General features: G+C 47.1%; 2 protein-coding genes across 7 annotated transcripts in view; one reads left to right on the forward strand and one right to left on the reverse strand.

The window, feature by feature from the left end:
• Kif24 (kinesin family member 24) overlaps positions 1-14390 on the forward strand; it is a 53039-nt gene extending 38649 nt beyond the window's left edge. For all 5 annotated transcript variants that reach the window (XM_013119549.3, XM_021232265.2, XM_021232266.2 and 2 more), the window contains 5 exons: positions 3282-3353; positions 6451-6560; positions 8886-11024; positions 11291-11384; positions 12017-14390. In XM_013119549.3, coding sequence (XP_012975003.1) covers positions 3282-3353; positions 6451-6560; positions 8886-11024; positions 11291-11384; positions 12017-12214 — 2613 coding nt within the window. In that variant the 3' untranslated portion in view covers positions 12215-14390. The remainder of the gene's footprint in view (positions 1-3281; positions 3354-6450; positions 6561-8885; positions 11025-11290; positions 11385-12016) is intronic.
• The window catches only part of Ubap1 (ubiquitin associated protein 1), a 36215-nt gene continuing 29089 nt past the window's right edge, over positions 14249-21374 (reverse strand). For both annotated transcript variants that reach the window (XM_013119696.3, XM_005078849.4), the window contains exons 5-7: positions 16646-16828; positions 15814-15915; positions 14249-15317 (exon numbers count right to left, since the gene is read on the reverse strand). In XM_013119696.3, the coding sequence (XP_012975150.1) occupies positions 15177-15317; positions 15814-15915; positions 16646-16828 (426 nt within the window). In that variant the 3' untranslated portion in view covers positions 14249-15176. The remainder of the gene's footprint in view (positions 15318-15813; positions 15916-16645; positions 16829-21374) is intronic.

Raw genomic sequence — 21374 nt, forward strand, 5'->3', positions numbered from 1 at the left:
GCTAAGAGAGCTTTTTCTTGCTCCCTAAAATTTAAAATGTACTTCAAGGATACAAACATAGAAAGTGATATATCTTTCAGATACTTGTCACTCAGTTTCAACAGTTGAAAAACTTAACCAGGGCCAGGAATGTGGCAACACTGGTAAAGATTCTTGCTGCCTAGCCTAACACCTGGGGTCCGATCTCTGGGACCCACGTGGTGGAAAGATAGCAACTCCTACAAGCAATCTTCTGACCTTCACAATGTGCACCATGACACACATGCCACCACATACAGGCACACACAAAATAAATATAAAAGCTTAAGAAACTAGAGGCAGGCAAATTTCTGTGAGTTCGAGGCCAGACTGGTCTACAAACCAAGTTCCAAGACAGCCAGGGTTATACAGAGAATCCCTGTCTCAAAAAAACCAACAACAGCAACAAAAAGAACCTAAGCAGCCCCACCCTTCCCATAGCCGGATTACTTTATTTTATTACTGCTGTGTGTGTACGGGCACACACATATCAGGTGTCTGGAGGTCAGAGGACAACTTTTGGGAGTTGGTTTTCTCCTTCCACCAAGGGTTCCAGGGGCCAAATTCAGGTGGGCATGCTTGTGTGGCAAGAGGGCTTGCCTAGTGAGCCATCTCACCAACTCCTGCTTAGATCAAAGGAAACCCTACTTTCAAGCCGTCTTATAAATAATCTATATATCTAAAAGAAAGGAGCCCTTTATTCTTTAGTGTATCCTAATGTAGCCACAATAGACTTTCTCATTCTCTTGTTAAGTATTTAAAAATCTCAGATTACCCCATAACTGTCTTTCACAGTTGGCTTAGGAAGATGAAGACACTTTCCGGAGTCTGCCTTGTTTTTCTATATCAGCATAATTTTTTAGGGTGGGGGCGGGGTGGGGTGGAGTGGGTAATCACTTGCCTGTATGTTTTCCCACGTTCTAGACATGGATAACTATATTCCATGTTGATGTTTAATGTGCTAGTCTGTTCTCTAGACTTCCTAAAAGTAGTTAAGATCTGTATACTTACTGTTCAGTTTTGCTAGGTTGTTTTTTAATCTATTTATTTTTCCTGTATCAGTGTTTTGCCTACATATATGTCTGTGTAATGTGTGCCTGGTGTAGGCAGAGGCCAGAAGAAGGCATCAGATCCCCTAGACTGAAGTTACAGACAGTTGTGAGCCACCATATGGGTACTGGAAATCAAACCTAGGTCATTGCTTCATTGTTATCAAAAGAAGCATACACTATATGCCCTTCTGGAAAATTTCCAGTGCTAAAAATGGTAGGTACTGGATTGATATTTAATAAAGAAGGATATTGCTGAGTATGGTTGTGTACACCTATAATAACATTCCAGTGCACTTAACAACTGAGCCGTCTCTCCAATCCCCCCCCCCCATAGCTAGTCTTACTTAAGATGTCTCCAAAGTAAAATACACACAGGATTTTGAAATTTGTTATCAAAACAACATATTAAATATCTCAGCAATATGTTCCCATAGTTACTATATCCAAAAGTAATACTTTGAATATCATAGGTTAAATAAAATATAATTATCGTTTGTTCCACCAGCCATGAGTGTACCTTTAGTGTTTCTTATGCCAGTTAGTTTGGTTTTCTCGACTCTGCATGGCAAGTTTGTCAATTACTCTCACCCTCGCTTACAGATTAGGTGCAGGTGCAGGTGGGCTGAATGAAATGGTCAAGTGCCCATGGCCTTTGAGCAAAATGTGTGATTCTGACATCATAAACTGTAGTTCAACCAGGAACAGATAGTATTTCCTTACTGCGGTCCCTCCTCTTTAAAATGAGATGGCCCACGCCTGCCATAAAAGCCCCACAACATGTGCTTACTCCATGGAACCCATGTAAAGGTGGAAGAAAAGGACCAACACCACGAAGCTGTTCTCTGACCTTCACATGTGCTCCATCCTGTGTACAAGCATGTGTGTGCTCACAGCACTAACAGTAATAGTTTGAAAGAAAAATAAAGGAGATGGTCGTGCGCAGTAGTCTCTCAGCACTTAGGTCTCTACTGCTGTGATAGAAACGCCATCACCAAAAGCAAGTTGGGAAGGTGGATGTTTTAGCTTACAGGTTACAGTCCATCATCAGGGGCCCAAGACAGCAGCTCAGTTGACATTCCACTTCCCAGATAGCTCTAGCAGCTGGAATGTAGCTTGTGTCAAGTTAACAAAAAACAGGACAGTACCGTTCTGTCTCTGCTGCTCCAATTTCTCCTACCCCAATCAGTTCATATCTAAATCTGCACTTGGATCCATACGTGTACATGTATGAGGGGGAGAGGAGAGAAGCTTAGGCTTGTTCTCTACTTGAGCTCGTTAGTAGTTGTGAAGAGGCAAAAAACAGGTGAGCCAGGCTTAACCACTGCATGAGCTTGGACTCGGGACTTGAGGCTGGGTTCCTGGGTTCATCAGTCTCACTGTGAACTCAGGGCTAATCTAGGATCACAGCCTCTAAGTTTAGGATCCTTAGCAAGACAGCACAGGATGGTGTTTTTCCAATCTTGCTTGGTTTTACTTGTTGAACAGGAAAAAGCAGGGCATTTGACTTTCTCTTAGGAAAATTTCCTGAGTGTAGTTTGCCTGTTTCTTTTACAGGGTCTTGACATTTGTTTTAATGTTTTACTTATGTGTATGTGTGATGTGTGTCACACATGTTTGCATGTCTGAAGAGGCCTGACTTAAGTTAATAAGTGGTTGTGAGCTGCCCAGGTTGGGTACTAGAACCAAACCCTGTCCTCTGGAATAGCAGCCAGCACTCTAGGTTTTCAGGACAGGGCTTCTCTGTGTAAGAGCCCTGGCTGTTCTGAACTGGTACACCAGGCTGGCCTCGAACTCACAGAGATCTGCCTGCAGAGTGCTGGGATTAAAGTGCACCACCACTGCCTATCAATCAGTCAGCACTCTTAACTCCTGGCTGTGCTTTATTTAAGAAAAGTAAGCTTCCTGGCCTGGAGAGATGGCTCAGAAGTTAAGAGCACTGGCTAATCTTCCAGAGGATTAGTGTTCAGTTCCCAGCACTCACATGGTGCCTCACAACCATTTATAACTCCAGTCCCAGGGGATCTGGTGCCTTTTTCTTGCCAGTGTGGTCTCTAGACACACACATGGTGCACTGACATATGTGTAGGCAAAACACCCATAAATATGTAAAGACAAACTTTAAAAGAGAAAGGAGCTTCTTAGGGATGTAGCAGCTGACTTTGCTTACTTTTTTTGTCATATTGAAATGCTGTTTATTCTCCCACTTTACAGCTGAAAGAATGTATTCGAGCACTGGACCAGGAACACACCCATACGCCTTTCAGGCAGAGCAAATTGACTCAGGTAACGCTAACCAAGAGCCTTGAGTTTGTTCTGGTTCATTCATTGTTCCTTCCTCCATTACTTTGTTAATTTAGTCAAGCATCCACTACTAGTAAGACATGATGCTAAACATACGGGGGAGAAAGAATTTCCTTTCAGGAGCTCTCAGTGTACTCAGCAGAGATATCTGCAGCACCAGGGCAGCTACAGTCCTAAGAGGGCATCCATGTTCTTCTTGATACCACCTGCTGTAGTCTCATTCTGTTCTGTGATAAAATACTCTGTCCAGTTCATAGTTCACCGCTGAGGAGAGTCATTGCAGGGATGTGAAGCAGAAACCATGGAGCACTGTCACTTACTGGCTTGCTCCCAGGCCCATGCTCCTCAGGTAAGCCTCCTCATACAGCCCAGGACCACCTGCCCTGGATGGTGCAGTGCATGTACCTGGGGCCTCTTACCTCATTTAACAAGACAGTCACCCACAGGCAGATCTGATCTGAGAAATCCCTTAATTAAGTCTCCCCTCTACCGGGCAGTGGTGGCACAGGCCTTTAATCCCAGCACTCGGGAGGTAGAGGCAGGTGGATCTCTGTGAGTTCAAGACCAGCCTGGTCTACAGAGCAAGTTCCAGGACTACACAGAGAAACCCTATCTCAAAAAAACTAACCAACCAACCAACCTAACAAAGAAAACCAAAAAGACTCCCTTCTCCCTTTTCAGATGACTGTATCAGTTTGACAGAGCTAACCAGGATGCCACCTTTCCATGTTTTCCCAGTGTAAAGGACCTACCTTACTGCAGGGGTGGTGGCATCTTCCTGAAGTCCAGCTACTCAGGATGCTGAGGCAGGGGGATCACTTGAGCCCAGGAGTTTAAGACCAGCCTGGATACACAGAAGACTGTATCTCAAAGCATTAAATACTGGATATTGTGGTGTGTATCCATGTTCCCAGCAACAAGCTGAGACAGAAAGATTGCTTGAGCCCGTACACTGGAGATCCCTAGGCAACATAATGAGATCCCAACTGTCTACCCCTGAGCAACAGCACAGTGGGGACTAGTCTGGGCTGTAGCTCAGTGGTACCACCAGATCCTAGTTTTAATCCTCAGTACCAGGGAAAACACATACATACACTACATACATACATACATACATACATACATACATACATACATACATACGACTTAGTAGAGTTTCTGAGTCTTGAACTGGGGTTCCTCCTGCCTCAGTCTTCTGAGCATTTAGGAATACAGGCCATGTTTATTCTGAGTAATACAAGTATAGGGACCTTTTTCTTTCTATTGTGATGGAAATGACTGAAGGCACCATTAGATATGTCAGATCTATATGAGCTGCAGAGGAGCAGCCTAATGAGGGATTTGCCTAGGAAGAAAGAGATGTAGAAGTTGTTACATTGTCTTGAGCTCCTTCCAACATTAGATCCTGTACACAGGGAAAAATAGATTAGGTCTTGGGAGCCAGGAGGAAGTCCTTGAGTGAGAGCCCACAGCAGCTCCACCATAGTCAGAATAAGTGCTCTCTGCACTGAATGTAACTTCTCTCTTTTCAACTGTGTGTATATGTGTGTGTGGGGGGGGAATGTAGTGGAGTGAGTTCAGGTGCCTGCAGAGTCTAGAAGAAGGTGTCTGATCCCCTGGAGCCGCAGTTAAGATGATTGTGAACCACTTAGTGTAGGTGCTGGGAACTGAACCTGGGTCCCTTGGAAGAGTCTGAATCCCTCTTAACCACCGAGCCATCTTTCCAACCCCAGTGAAGTTTCTGTTCACTCCTCACTCTGACATTGAACTTTCTGTTTTTAAATAAGTTTTCATCCCTAGAAAACATGCTTCTACTTTTAAAACGGAAAAATCTCAACAACACGTATAATATAGCGTCAAGCATGGTCACTCACCTTCAACCCCAGCACTCAGGAGGCAGCGGCAGACAGATTTCTGTGAATTTGAGACCAGCCTGGTAGTGAGTTTCAGGCATGCCAGGGCCACACAGTGAGACTTTATCTCCACTTAGGGAAAAAAAATAGTAGACGATAAAGTCTAATCGAGTTGACAACTGACTAAAGTTAACTATTGCAGTAGTGTAGGGAAGTTCCCACTTCTGGACCTTAACCTGCCCAGATTTTCTTCAGACTTTCTTAATCCTATGTACAAAAATGGTGGCTTTTCTTTTAAAATGATTTTTCCTTTATATTTATTTGTGTGTGGGGTTGTATATGAGCATGAGTTAGTTGTACATATCTTCACCCCTGTACCGGAAGACCTCAGGTGTCCTGCTCTGCTCTGTCACTTTCTTCTTTCTTTCCACCTTTTCCTGTGGGATAGGACCTCCCTCCCTCCCTCCCTCCCTCCCTCCCTCCCTCCCTCCCTCCCTCCCTCCCTCCCTCCCTCTCCTCGAGGCAGGGTTTCTCTGTATTGTTTTGGGGGCTGTCCTGGAACTCTCTCTTTGTAGACCAGGCTGGTCCCGAACTCACAGAGATCCGGCTGCCTCTGCCTCCCGAGTGCTGGGATTAAAGGCTTGTGCCACCATCGCCCGGCAGGATCTGTCTTTGAACCTGGAGCTAGACTGGTAGCCGGCCAGCTCCGTCACCCTCCATCTCTTCTCAGCAACACTGGATTACAGGGGCTTTCTACATGCGGGAATTTGAATTCAGGTCCTCATACTTGCCCTCACCCACTGAGCCATCTCCTCAGCACCATAAATATTGTTTTTTCTAGTTGCTTGTGTTTCTCTGAATACTGGTAAGTACCTTTAGCTTTGTTTATTGATTAGTTATTTCTTACTCCTTGTGTTAGAATTATTCTTACTCATGTGTATGTCTTGCCTCCTTGTAAGGCTATGTGCACATGTGTCTACGAAGACCAGAAGAAGGCCTCAGAATCCCTGGAACTGAAGTTATAGATGATTGTGAGCCACCAGGTGGTTGCTGGGAATCAAACCCAGACCCTCTGCAAGAGCAACAAGCACTCTTAACTACTGAGCCATCTCTCCAGTCTAATAATGTATTTCTTCTTTTGTGAATAGAGCAAGCTATGGCCAGCATCTTCACACATACATAATCAATATTCCCTTTGTTCATTGGCCTGCCTCTTGGTTTGACAGGTCCTGAAGGACTCTTTCATTGGCAATGCTAAAACTTGCATGATCGCCAACATCTCACCAAGCCACATAGCCACAGAGCACACACTGAATACCTTGCGCTATGCTGACCGGTAAGTTGGCTACAGAATATCAGGTTGTGTCAGACGTGATGGCACAAGCCTTTAATCCTAGCACTTGGGAGGCAGAGGCAGGTAGATAGATCTCTGTGAGTTCGAGGCCAGGACAGCCAGGGGTACACAGTGAAACTGTCTCGAAAAACCAAAAAAAGAAAAAGGAAAAAAAGATGTCAGATTGTGTGTGTAGGTCACATGTGTTTGTGCACCTGCTCTCAGACATAGTGATCTGGCATTCAACTCCACAGTCCTCTTCTTGGAGATACTGTACTAGCATTTTGAAAAATATGACCAGTGAGCCCTACATTTGTGTGTGTGGCAAGGGAAAGATGGCACATGTCCCTGTTCAAAATCAATGCCAAGCCAGACTGTAGTGGTGCACGCCTTTAATCCCAGCACTTGGGAGGCAGAAGCAGGCGGATCTCTGTAAGTTCGAGGCCAGCCTGGTCTACAAAGCCACACAAAGAAACCCGGTCCTGAAAAACAAACAAACAAACAAACAAAAAAGATAAAGGCACAAAGAGGAGGAGGAACTTCCCAAGAACTTGTTAAAAGTTGGTGGCAGAGGTACCACCTCTTGTAAGAAAAATTGCAGGAGGCGTGGGGGTGAGGATGTGTGGAAGTCAGAGGTAGACTTCTGATAGTCAGTGCTCTCTACCATATGGGTCTCAGGGGTCAAACTCAGATGGTCAGACGTGGCAGCAAGTGTCTTTACCACTGAACCATCTTGCTGGTCTTAAAGCTGTCTGGCTAGGCTTCTCTCTGAAAAGACTTTGGTGTCTGCCAACATCCCTCCCATCTCTACTTACAATTAGTCTCTTACAGAAGTAAGAACATGTTATAAAAATGTTTTACATTATGTATGTAAGTGTTTTGTCTGTCTGTATGTGTGTTTGTGCACACATGTATGCCTGGTGCCAGCAGAAGTAGTCAGATCTCCTGAAACTGTAGTTACAGAGGGTTGTGAGCCACCATGTGGGTTCTGGGAACCAAACCTGGTAGATCCTCTACCAAAACAGCAAGTGCTCTTAACCTCTGAGCCATCTCTCCAGCCCCAGAAGTAAGAACACTTTTGATTGTCATGACTGAGGAAAGTTGCTACTGGCATCTAGTGAGTAAAAAACACAGATGTTACTAAATATCTCCAATACACAGAGCCTCTAAAATAATAATGTCAGTGGTGCTAAGTTAGGAGATGCTGGGAATGCGTCATCTTTCCCTCAGTGGAACAAACACGGTCTGCTGCTTTTTGGAGGTTTTGCTTTCTGAACTGCCCAGAGAATTCATCTTCCCAGAGAAGCCTGGCAGGGTGTTTGCAAGACAACAGAAATCTGTGGGACTGTGGGTGAAGAGTAGAGTTGGCCTATATTCAAGATCCATGGCAGGCACTACATGAATATCGCATGATTGTGATTCCTAGCTTGTCCCTCACGTGGGGCTGTGGTGATTTCAGACTTCCACTCATATCCTGTTGTGTGAGTGTATCAGGCACTGCTCTCTTAGCTCAAGTACAGTGGGCACACATGTAAGGGAGGGTGTGCCTTCCCTTTTCTCTCTCCTGCACCAGGCTGTTTCTTTGGGCCAACATCAATCGGCTCCCGAATCATGACACGGAGACTAATTATTAGTTATGAATGCTCAGCCTTAGTTTAGACCCGTTTCTTGCTGTCTTTTATGACTTAACTTTCTCTTCATCTGTGTTTTACCTCAGGGCTTTTTACCTTCCTGTCTTCCTGCCTGCCTGCCTTTTCCTTCCTTCCTTCCTTCCTTCCTTCCTTCCTTCCTTCCTTCCTTCCTTCCTTTCCTCCTTCTTTCTATATATATATTACTTTCCTGATGTCTCCATGGCTAGGTGGTTGGCTGGCTGACAGCTGACAGCTGCCAGGCTTCTGGCCCTGGGCATGTCCCTCTCTTTGTCTCTCATTCTCTTCTCTCTTGAACCTAGATTTCTCCTCCTGCTTACTCTCTGCCTGCCAGCCCTGCCTGTCCCTCTCCTGCCTAGATGTTGGCCATTCAGCGTTTTATTAAACCAATGAGGTGGCTTAGGCAGGCAAGGTGAAAGGAATGTAGCACCTCTTTACATCACTAAACAAATGTAACATAGACAAATGTCACACACCTTCACATACTTAAATATTCCACAGCATAAACAAACGTGCCACATCTTTGCTTAGTTAAATATTCCGTAACACTCTCCCAGAGTGAGAAAGAACTTACAGTCCTTGCCATACTTCCCTTGTTTGTTGTTTTAATTCCCTGAAGACGGTAGGAAAGGAATCACATATACAGAAGAATACAGTTAACATGAAATGTTGTTTACAGGGTGAAGGAGCTAAAGAAAGGTGTTAAGTGCTGTGCTTCAGCCACCAGTCGACGGACGTCTGCAAACTCTTCTCCAAAACGAGTTCAGAGCTCCCCTGTTGCCCTGCCGGGGGACAAGTGCTCCCCCAAAAAAGTTAGACTAGGACTTCAGCAGTCACTTGCCGTGGCCTCAGGCCCCACAAGACTTAAAGTCCACCCTTTGGCCAGCCATGCTGCCAATATCCCCTTTGCCTCTGGACCTAAAACCCCCAGTAAAAGGGGTAGCTCCCGAGGGAGTCCTGCCCCGGAGTGGGACACAAAGACTAGCCCTTGGAAAGGAACCATGAGGTCTGACCATTTGATCAAAAAGGGAGCAGAAGAGTCAGCACCATTGTGCTCTGAGAAAAGTCACATTGTCAGCAAGACTTCTATTGGATGGGAGAGCCGGGCCTCGGGCCCAAGAGAAGGCCTACTGTGTGTCAGGATGCCTGCCAGAGGGAAGAAGGTGCAGCCCGTACAGCCCGTGCAGAAGCAGCTGCTGTCACGAGCTCGGCTCCCTGGCAACAGCCACCATTTAGAAGCCAGTCAGGACAGCAAGGTGGGCACACCTGCCAGGCTTGCCCTCGAAGCCTGGACAAACTGTCTTCCCCAGCAGAAGGAAAGGGAGGAACATTTGAGGATTTACCACCAGCAATTCCAGCAACCACCACTCCTCAAGCAGAAGCTAAAATACCAACCACTGCAAAGGCTTTTGTGTCAGCACAGGCCCTCAGAAAGTCAGCTCCCGAATGAGACTGTTTCTCCCCTACACTCTAGTCCTGAGAGCCATGATGGAGTCCAGGCTGAGGACCAGGACGACAGTGATTTCAGTGAGGATTCTTTCTCACACATGCAGAAGACCACCTTGGAGAAGAGCGGAAGCTCATTCTTCCTGCATCAGAACAGGGAGCACAACCCTGAGGAGCAGGTGGCAGAAAGGCAGCAGTGTTTGCGCTTCAGCTCTGAGACGGATGGTGATGAGAGAGGGCCAGCTGACAGCTGGGTGTGTTCCAAGGAGCCTATCATAAACCACAGAAAAGGAGCATTCAGTCAAAGCCACAGCCCCAAAGAGGAAGACTCTGCCTCCTCAGGGCCTTCTCCTAAGGACAACCTGGCCCAGAACCCTTCCTCCTCACAGGTAGATTTTGGACATCACCAAGAAATGGGTGGAGCTCAAGCCTTTGACATCAGACTGGAGGCCTTCAGCAGTGAGGTTCCTGGGCAGGCTGAGAGCAGCTTGCCATCCCCAGAAAATGGGCTGTCTTTCCCACTATCCCACATTGCAGTTTCTGGATCCCCAGACCTAAGAGACAGAGAAGTCAGTAAAGACAAAATGACACAGGCACCAGGAACAGTGAGCAGTAGTGCTCCTTTCCAAGAAGACTCTGAAGAGCACTTCCATGCGTGTTCTGCAAATGCCTCTGGACTCATGGCTCCTCTCACTATGTCCCTCCTGGAGACCCCCAATCAGGAGGACCCTTCTTCCTTGGAGCAGGTTGCCCAGGATGGAGCTGGACATGGTCTCATGGCTGAGATCATAGGAGGGCCTGGGGTGGGACATACAGTATTATCTTGCACTCAAGAGGCTGCCTTGCCAGTGTCTTCAGCAACTGCACACCTATGGCTGTCCTCATCTCCCCCTGACAATCGGCCTAGTAGTGATCTTCCAGCTCTGTCCCCGTCACCTATCCATCAGCATTCACCCGACAACCCGTCTACTAGGGGGGCCTGCCAGAGCAGAAGGCCTGCACTCCTGCCCCACAATCATGTGGGTGGTGATGCGGACGATGACAGTGCTGACGAGACTGAACCGGGGCGCTCCTTGTCATTCCCAAGGAAGCTCTTCTCCAACATGCACGCTGGGGTGCCCTACTCCTCACCTTTGCTCGCCTCATGTACAGGAAGTAGTCGTGAGGCTGGCAGTCCCTGGGCCCAGGAGAGAGGGCATCCTGCAGGGTTCAGCTGGCAGGAGGGTGTTTCCTCCACAGACGCCGTCAAGCCCTCAGACGAGGACATCTTGTGGCTCAAGCACAGGCCAATCTCTTTAGACACTCCTGTGGTCCCCAGCTGTTCTCCCAAGGCCTCAGGGACACTCTGTCCACTCACGCTGGAGCAGGCGAAGTAAGTTGGACTTTGTTTTTAAGGCTTAAGCCCTTCTAGTGCCCTTCCCAGTTTGCTTGCCTCTTCAGTGAGCAAATGCTGTTCCTGCCGCGTCCTCCCTAGCCCCTTGACTAGTTATGAACAGAACAGAGGAGAAAGCAAGGAGCGGCCAGCTGACCTTACCACCCTGGGCAGAGGCAGGGCCTTGTATGAAAATGATGCTCAGTTTCCAAAGGCTGTCCCTGAGTGGGAAGCCAGAAGGGTCAGTTTCTTCCCTATGTTCCTAGGCAGGCGGTCATCTGTGCACACCAGGAACAGCTGGATGAAATGGCAGAGCTGGACTTCAGGGAGGAGACCTTAATGAACCAGATGGATTCCAGTGTAAGTAGAATAGCCACATGGGCTATTGACAGCTAGCTTGTGGTCTGATGGTCACGTGTGGTATTTATGACATCAAGTTCTGCTGTTGTGCACTGACAGTTGGGGCCTGGGAGAGGTGGGTGCTACACTGCTCGGGACCAAGCTAACTGGTTTCCAGCCTCTGTCCTTAGCCATTCTGCTTTCCTGAAAGCTTGTCTAGGCCTCCCTGTGATTACTGTAGCAGTGGCCATTTTGCTGCTTACAACCTGTAGACCCCAAGCATTGTTTATAAGCGCCCCTTTGCAGAGTATAGCCTCTACTTATGAAGGCGTTCCCAACAAAAGCCATAGAAACTTCAAAGGTTTTCTCCTGGGAAGATGGACTAGGGGTCTAGAGAGAAGGCTCAGCAATTAAGAACACTCATTGCTCTTGTAGAGAACCCAGATTTGGTTCCTAGTACCCTCGGGGTGATCCAACCATCCAGAACCCCAGTCTCAGGAGATCTGACATCTTCTAAATCCATGGGTAGTACCAAGTACATACATGGTATAGAGACAAAACATTCAAACAAACTTTAAAAAAACTTTACACAAAAACAATCTAGAAGAGATGGTCATTAAGAGAAACACCTCCACTTTCTTGTTTGTTGTCAGGATTTTGAGGATTTCGTGACCCAGCTGGACAAAGTCCTGGCCCTGAAGTCCAGGTGCATACAGAGTCTGAGAAGCCAGCTGCAGCTGTGTCTCACCTGCCACAGGCCCGCTGCAGCTCCCAAGAGAACCAACCGTGCTGTCTTAGAGGAAGACTTACCCTGGGTTCCTGCGGACAACCACTCTCTGTCCTGCCTCTAGCCACACATCACACATGGCCTTGGATGGCCACACTACTCAGGGACAGACCTCATCTTACCTCATTTCCAACTATAGGACCCCCTATAAGAAAGGACCAGGCCAAAGACCTTCATGTCTCCTTCTCTTTGGGGCTCAGAGTTTGCTTTGTTGACCATGTCTGTAGGAATATATTTGGTCTAATAACGGTAGATGTTCCTAAGTTTGAGGATGAAATCGGGGTGTTCAGTGGTAACCTAGGGGTCAGAGATTAGGGACGACATGCTCAGTCAACAGCCGTATTGCCTTTCTCCTTCAAAGACTACAGCATTGGTGCCAGGCAGGCAGTTGAGTGAGCGCCTTCCCACCAAAGTGGAGATTTAGTTTTGGAAAATATAAACTGAATAGCTCGATGCCTTAAGAGCAACTGGGTTGGGAGTTAGGCTTTATGCTTGCGGCTCCTTTCCCTGGAACCCAGCTTTGAGATTAGGGTAGGGGCTGTTGGCAGCACATTTTTCTCATTTTTGTTAAGACAACAGACCTATGGACAGTACCTACTAGGCCTCATTTTTTGTGGCAAAACCTAGCTCCTGTCTATGACTCCTCACTCCCTGTCCCTCTGAATAATTATGATGGAGGATCTCAGATGAGTCCATTGCCTAGACTGAATTTCCAGGACACCTGTGCCAGCCACACTCAAAAGCCAGCCTTTGGTGTCTTGGTAGAGTGTGTAGTCAATAGTCTGAACCTTCAGATACAGGAACAAACACACTGTACTCTTCAAATGAATTCTTGCTGTATACTGTGTGTAGGGCAGGTGTTACCCACATTCTCTGCTGTTTCAGTGGCTGATTTGGCTAGACTAATTAGACAAGTCCCATGGGTCATCCTGTCTCAGAGCTCTGTATAGACCAGCTTATAGAGATCCGCCTGCCTCTGCCTCCCAAGTGCTGGGATTAAAGGTATGCATGTAAACCATGACATCCAGCTGGCCCAGGCTTTCTGCATAGGTGCATTTACTGATTGAACCATCTTCCCATCTCCTGTATCACCTTTTAGTGACAGAAAGCACCTCAGGAGCCTCCAAGAGTCCATTAGTTTTAGAGGGCTCCCTGAGTTAACCTAGGTTTCATGTGTTACAGTGTGGACCCAGGAGCCATTATCATATGAATTTAAGAACTTTCTAAGGTTTTAAGAGTTATGTCTAAAAGACCAAGATAAACCAGGTATGGCATTGCTCACTTGTAATCCAGCATTTGGGAGGCTGAGGCAGAATGAGGACCTTGAAGCCAACATGGGCTGTATTAAAAGGCTCTACAGTGGGCCACAGGCAGTGCTTGAACTAGCCACCAGAGGGCAGCCTGTTCCTAGCTTAGGCCTGTACAGAACCTCAGATGGCCACTAAAAACCACAGACCAAGAACTCCATGGGATTCTACTAAAGGTAAGAACTAGAAGCTTTAGGTATTCTGTCAGCTGCACCAATGCCACTGAGAACTGAAAAGCACTTTAGCCTTGCCTGTGGCTGTATTCATGGTGGCATATACAGGCAAAAGGAATCCTCCCCTCCCCCAGGAGCTGAGGACCAAACCCAGGACCTAGCAACCCCAGATTTGTTTGCTTTTGTTTTTCGAGAGAGTGTTTCTCTGTGTAGCCCTGGCTGTCCTGGACCTTGCTAGACCAGGCTGGCTTGAACTCACAGAGATCCACCTGCCTCTGTCTCCCAAGTGCTGGGATTAAAGACGTGTGCCATCACCACCCAACCAACTTTTCATTTTTTAAAGAATACCTTGAAGCCTAGTCTGCTCCTCTCTACTTTGGCAAGAAAGCATATGCCCTTGGTCCAGAGACTGCACTAGATCAGGCTTAAAGGTTTAGATCTTTGTTTGGTCTGTATTTGTAAACCAAAAAACCAGAGAAGACAGTGTGGCCAGCTTTCGGGTCCCACAGGCCTCCAGTGGGAAGACTGCACTGAAATGCAGGCCGGAAATGGCTGGCACCTGCCGCCGTCCTGAGTCAAGCTGTTTTCCAAAATGAAGAAGTTGAAGAAGCACAATGGCGCCTTTTAGGTTTTTATTAGTAGTTCTCTGAAGAATCAAAATAGTTAGCAAATTGTTTTAGATTCAAGACTGTATTATATCCTTTGTATTTAGATCTTTAATGGTGTAGAACATAATACAAACAAACCAGAGTGGTTTCTATGCCTAGGTGTTACTCATTGTGTCATCCTAAAGCAGGGCTGGCGGAGGCTGTTCAAAAACTGGGGTTAGTGCTGAGTGACTAGTCGTGGCCTGTTTGCTCACTGATTCAGTGTGCTGAGAAGGAGCCAATGATTCCTCAAATTGACACCAGCCTCAGTGCAGGGACTCCACTGCCCTGCACAGTAGAGGATTATGGCCTAAGCCAAAACAAACAGTCTGGACAGGGACACATGGGAACTGCCTAGCAGAAGACTTTGCCCCATGAGGAAAAGTGCATCTTTGTACCGCAGAGACATCCAGAACCAGTGTAACACTAAGGGCTGCTGGGGAAGGTGGGCCAGGAAGAACCAGACTCAGGTTAGAGTTCAGTCTGCCTGTGGTATGGCAGAGAGAAAAGCATCTAGCCCCCAAACAGCAGCAGTCTGCCCCTCCTCCTCCTCCTCTTCCCGGTCCTCTTGGGAGCCAGGTCAGGTTTTGGCTGAGGAAATAAGAGACCCCAGAAAGATCCAAATACTCTTTCTGAAAGGCCAATGTGGGAAGGACACTTCTCAAAATACAGCTACGTTTAATATTGAAGGAACCAGTATGGCATTTGTACGCTCAAATCTTCCTACCTTCCCCCCAGCATGGGCCAGGGCTCACAGAGACTAGCAAATGTCATCTCCATGCCTGACCTCCTAACCCCAAAGAAAATCTGGAAGCACGTCCCTTCTTCCCCACAAGTGAGCTGTGCAGGGCCTCCTGGGGGATGGTGTTGCTGTGGCAGGGCCATGACGGGGCCTAGTCTCAGCTGGCTCCAGCCCGGGCCATGAGGTCTTCCAATGCATTGTCCTGGTCATTGTTGTGTAATAGCAAAACTTCCTTAATGTCTTTCAGTTCAAAGCCCATTTCCTTAAATTTGCTCATCAACTGAAGAAACTCCATCATCTACGGGATAAAGGAGAACACATGGTAAAAAGGGCTCAGCTGAATATAGAGGTACACTGCAGGTGAAGGGTCTATATCCTTCCACCTGACTCTTGTGGATCTTTCTAAAGTTCCCTAGCATGCACAGGTAGGCTGTGAAGCTAGCCTCAACTCACTTGCTGACCTCTATAAGAGTTCCACTGCCCACATGAATATCCCACAAGACAAGGTATCACACCCCTAGGGGTTGCTCTTTAGGTAAAAGAGAAGGCAAAATTTCTAGCAATGGCCCAAAGCTATCCAAAAGCCTGGCTTTTAGCCCAACTCAATTTCCCCTTCCTATCACTGGGACTCAGCTCCACGCTTCATCTATGGTAAGGAAGGACTCATCTTGTCTGGATACAGGGGACTCCGTCTTTGACTGCTTCTGCCTGCAGTCACTGGTAAGGAAAGGGGACAGAGGGCCAAGGGAGAACACCAGGACAGACAACTGTTCCATGAATGTTCAAAGTCCTACCTTTTCTTCTGAACACTGGTGCATTTCCAGAGCCTCTTCCACTAAAAGAGGGTCAAAGCCCTTCTCACAAAGCTGTCCATGTACAAAGAGATAATCGAGAATCTAAGGAAAGAAACAAGGTTTGATGTCCTACTGCCATGCCTCTGTGCTGAGTTTTAGACCCTCTGTGTGAAGTCAGCCCTGTCCCGCCCCAGTCATCAGATCCTGGTCAGTCATTACTTGGTAAACAGACTGTATACTTTTCTAGAAATGAGCAGCCACTTCCCAAAGGAGGTGCTGTCACAGCTGACTCAACTCCCAGAATGTCAACTCAACACTCAGGGCAAGATGATAGTCCTCTTCAAATATACAGCAGATGTCAGGAAATGTCCCCAAGGTAGAAGACGTTATTCAGAACTTCCTGTGCAGCCATGACAAAAGTTTCTGGAGGTAAGCCAGGAGTAGTAGACCACACCTATATGCTAGCACTCAGAAGGTGGGAATGGACCATGAGCTCAATGCTAGCCACAGCTTCCTCAGTTCCGAGCAGTGTGGGCTACATAGGACCTTATCTCAAAGAAGAAAAGGTCTCGATTGAGACATTAACCGTACCATATGCTCATTTCTGTCCTCTCTGGACATAGAAACAAAGGGGTGGGTGACGACAGCAGCTCCAGTGCACACCCCCAAGCTTTCTCCCAGCATAAACAAGCACTACCACTGAGCTTCAGCTTCCCTGACAGTACCCACGACAGGTCCCCACCAACACGGGAGGAAGCTGGAGTTGCAGGCGATCACAGCCCTGGCTTGAGGCCACCATGCTCCTCCCCCACACTGCAGATCAGCACCTCACCTGCTCAATATTCTCTCCTTTCTTCTTCATGGCTCTCAGGACACAATCGTATGAGTAGCCCATGTTGACCACTGTCTCCACACACTGCCGCTCACTGGGAGACAGTGCCTGCAGTTCCAAATAGGCCTGGGGACAGCCGGGCACGTTGGGCACTTGTGACACTGAGAAATTTAGAGGGGTGACCTGGCAATAGAAAAGATCAAAGCAGATGAGCTGAGGCCCAGGTTGCTGACCAAGCATCGTGGGATGGAAGGAAGAGTGGTACCACACACTAGACAAGGAGAAAAGCTAAAGCGCCTACAGCCCTGGGAGCACTCGCCCACAGCCCCTGCATGTAAGAATTCACAGACAACACATGCTGCTCCATGCCCTGATCCATGACTTAAAAAGCAGTCCGGAGTTTGAACCTACCTACAGGATTAATGCTACAGCAGGCTGTGCAGACTTCTAGCATTCCATCAGCCCTGCATCTCAAAGTCCTTAAGGATCATTCACTTGAAACTTTCCCACTCTGGAACTGACTCTGTCCTAGCCTCACTCCTGCTTATCACTGGTCTGGGCTTCCCATGCAGTTAGCGCAGGGCATCAGGATTTTGGGGGCACTTACCGTTGCCCCACACAACATACTCTGCTTCATTCCTTGCTAACGCTGCTGTCCTCTGGAACCAAGACACAGACTGAACTCCTGGCCACAGTATACTTACACTAGCTACAAGCAGCTTGCCGCCTGCCACTGGAACCTCCCTAGTTCACATCTGACTGGTTACATCTCTGATGTAAGGGTTAGCGCAGCTCACTCCTAGACCAAAGGACCCATTCACCTTGGGAACAAGACCACAAGCTCAGCTTCCAAAAACCAAAGAAAACAGTGTTTCCCCTTGTTTTCTTTTTCTATTGGGTAGAGTAAAGCAATGAGTACTCCTCTGGCCTAAAGTAAGTTCTGCTATAACCAGATTTTCTCAAACTTTGCTGAGGAAAGCCAGGAAGGTCACAGGCCTGTAGACTAGCAACTTCCATTGAAATATGACCTATAACATACTCTAAGCAGTCCATTTCCAGGGGCTTCAGCGAGTTATAGGAGGCATGGAGAGCAGGGGGCTCCTCAATCTAGCCACTTTGCAGACATAAGATTATATAAGCCTTCTCAAGACCAGGCTTTGTGGGCTCCAGAGCACCAGCTTCTGAAAAAGTCAAGGCTGCTCTCACATGAGCCCAGGCAGGATTATTGTAAAACGTGTGCCTCTCCCCTTAAAAAGCCTAAGAGTCAGGCGGTAGTGGTGCAGATCACTGAGTTCCATGTCAACTGGTCTACAGAGTGAGTTCCGGTACAGCCAAAGCTACACAGAGAAACTTTGTCTCAAAACAAAACAAAGGCTGATAAAATTCTTTGATCTAGCTGTATATACCTCTAGAGACCTAGTCTTTGGGAATACTAAAATGCAAACCTAGGGGCTGGAGAGATGGCCACCATGTGGTTGCTGGGAAATGAACCCAGTCCCTCTGGAAGAGCAGCCAATGCTCTTAACCACTGAGGTATCTCTCCAGCCCCAGTTTTTACTTTAAAAATAGGGTCTTGGGGGCTGGAGAGATGGCTCAGAGGTTAAGAGCACTGGTTGCTCTTCCAGAGGTTCTGAGTTCAATTCCCAGCAACCACATGGTGGCTCACAACCATCTGTAATGAGATCTGGTGCCCTCTTCTGGTCTGCATGAATACACAGTAATAAATATTTTTTTAAAAAAAAGGTCTCACTATGTAGACCTAGAATTCTCTGAGTAGATCAATTTGGCCTCAAACTCACAAGACCTGCCTGCCTCTGCTTCCTCTGTGCCCCAATTAAAGGCATATACTGCCACACCATGCCCAACCCAAAAGGTTTTTAGATTTTTGTTTGTTTGCCTGCATTTATGTATGTATACCACACGCATGCCTGGTGACTGCAGAGCCCAGAAGATGTCGTGAGATTTGGAAGTGGAGTTACGCAGGGTTATTAGCCATCATGTAGATCCTGGGACCAAACTTGGGTACTCTTTAAGAGCAGCAAGAACTCTTAACCATGTCTCCAGCTCAATGCATGGGATTTTAAATACTAGGACAGAGAAAAGAATCCTTTCTTTTTTCAGATATTAGGTCTGAGAATACTTCTGAACAGAGACAAATTAATGTCTCCACATAACATTTTAGTATCAAACAGGCACCATACTAAGGAGACCCTAAATGGACAATGTTTAAAAGGATCCCTTATTACTGGGGCTTAGGAAGGAGGAGGATCCTGAAGTTAAGGACAGCCTGAGCTACACAGCAAGACTAACTCCAAGAAAATAAGAAAGGATCCCTTGTCAGAATTACTAATACTAGAGTATTTCAAACCATCAAGGTTAATAATCCATGATTATGAATAACATGGGTACAATTTTGTTTGTGTGGTGTGACACTACTACTCAGCTACAACATCATTACTGCATTTAAGCAGTCCTTTCTTGTTAGGAATTCTTTCAGTAAAAAGATAAAATGTACATATTGGCAAGCATAAAATACAGTTTTAATTTTTCATATTCAGTGACTAAAAACTGGGCTAACCCTCAGCTTGGGGAGGGCCCACCACAGTAACTAATAAGACATATCTCTAGTAAATGTGAAACTCTCCAGAGACTGAAGGAGGGTCTCAAAGGCTTCTACAGGTGGGAGCAGACGTGCACAAAACCAGCCTGAGAATAACTGAAATGCTAGAGCTGTGGGTTTCGGTGAGGCTGGTGATGTATCTGTGCTCTCTCGAGGACTCAGGTTTGCATTCCAGGGTCCACATGGCTGCTCACACTGTCTGTAACTCTGGTTCCCAGGGATCCAACACGCTAACTTCCTCAGGAACCAGGCGCATACATGATACACACATATATATGGAGGCAAATGACCATAATTTTTTTTAAGAAAGAAAGAAGGGCCTGGAAATGAGTCAGGCCAGGCACTTGCCTCCAGGCCTGACCACCTGAGTCCGACCCCAGAAACCACTCGGCAGAAGGACAGAGCCTGCTCCCACAGCTGTCTTTTGACCTTTACAGCCACTTTACAGATGCTGAGGCTGGAGAGATGGCATGATTGGTACAAGGCTCCCAGCACAGGATGGGATTCTCATTGAGATCCCGAGCACACCTGTAATCCAGGGCTCGTCTGCAGCCTTCAGGGACAGCAGAAAGTGACTGGAGAAGACTGCGAACATCCACATCTGTGCTCTCTCTCTCCTCTCCCTCTCTCCCTCTCTCCCTCTCCCTCTCTCCCTCTCCTTCTCCCTCTCTCCCTCTCCCTCTCCCTCTCTCTCGGCAGTGATGGAGCACGACTTTAATCCCAGCACTTGGGAGGTAGAAGCAGGTGGATCTGAGTTTGAGGCCAACCTGGTCTACAGAGCTGTCTAGTTCCAGGACAGCCAGGGCCACATAGAGAAATCCTGTCTCAAAACAAAACAAACGACAACAAAAACCCAAAGTCCTCTGTGTGAGGTCGGAGAACGCTCTGGAGCCTGGCCTCTCCTCCCTCCTCTCCCTCCGGGACTCTGATCAGGCGCGTAGGCTTGTATGGGAAGTGCCTCTAACCTGATGAGCCATTTTGCCAGGCTTGGTGGAACATGCGTATAGTCCACGACTCAGAAGGCACAGGCAAGAGGATCACTTGAGTTTTTGTTATCTCCACTCACCCTTTTTGTTTGTTTTTATGTCTTTTTTTTTTTCCCGAGGCAGAGACTTCCGTGTAGTATTATATGGTTTGAATCTGTAGACCAGGCTGGATTCACCTGCCTCTGCCTCCCAAGTGCTGGGATTAAAGGTGTGCACCCCCACTGCCAGCACCAGAAGCAAATTAAAAGACAAATTTATATGATCTCAGCATTCATGAGGTATGAAGAGAACTGTCCTCAAGTTCCAGGCATCCAGGGCTGAGTCTCAAAAACCCAGAGGTAAGAGAAATGTAAAGACAGCTGGTGCTATTCTTTTTATATTTGCTGCAACTAATATTTCACACGTCAGAGAGATTTAAGTGGAAAGTGACTTCCTGAAGAAACTGCAAGTGCAAGGAGCTTGAGTGTGAGTGTGCAAATAAATATGTGTGGATAAATGACCTGGGTGTAACGAGTCTCGATCAGAAGCAGAGCATCGCTCCTGAAGGACTGAGGCAGTTCTACACTAGCCTAAGAACAAGGGCCCATTGCATGACTATTCTTAAGAGGAACCCAAGCTCCTTAACTTCTTTTTTTTTTTTTTTTTGGTTTTTCCGAGACAGGGTTTCTCTGTATTGTTTTGGAGGCTATCGGTCCAGCCCGGCCTCGAACTCACAGAGATCTGCCTGCCTCTGCCTCCCGAGTGCTGGGATGAAAGGCGTGCGCCACCACTGCCCGGCGCTCCTTAACTTCTAATGTTATCTTATATGAACAGTGAACCATGAAATCAAAACTGGAGCAACAAGACTAAACAGCCACCTACCCTGGTGGTGGCACACACCTCTGATCCCAGCACTCGGGAGGCAGAAGCAGGTGGATCTCTGTGAGTTTCCCAGCCTGGTCTACAGAGTGAGTTCCAGGGCAGCCAAGGGCACACAGAAAAACCCAGTCTCAAAAAACAATTCAGATTTTCTTCAGAATGAAAAAGAAAAGTTGTAATCTTTATCAGTCCATCCTAATACATCCTTTGACCCTTCCTTTCAAGACTGCCTAATACATAGTATTAACTGGATAAAAAGAATCAC

The sequence above is a fragment of the Mesocricetus auratus genome, unplaced genomic scaffold (assembly GCF_017639785.1).
Source record: "Mesocricetus auratus isolate SY011 unplaced genomic scaffold, BCM_Maur_2.0 Super-Scaffold_6730, whole genome shotgun sequence".
Classification (NCBI taxonomy): domain Eukaryota; kingdom Metazoa; phylum Chordata; class Mammalia; order Rodentia; family Cricetidae; genus Mesocricetus; species Mesocricetus auratus.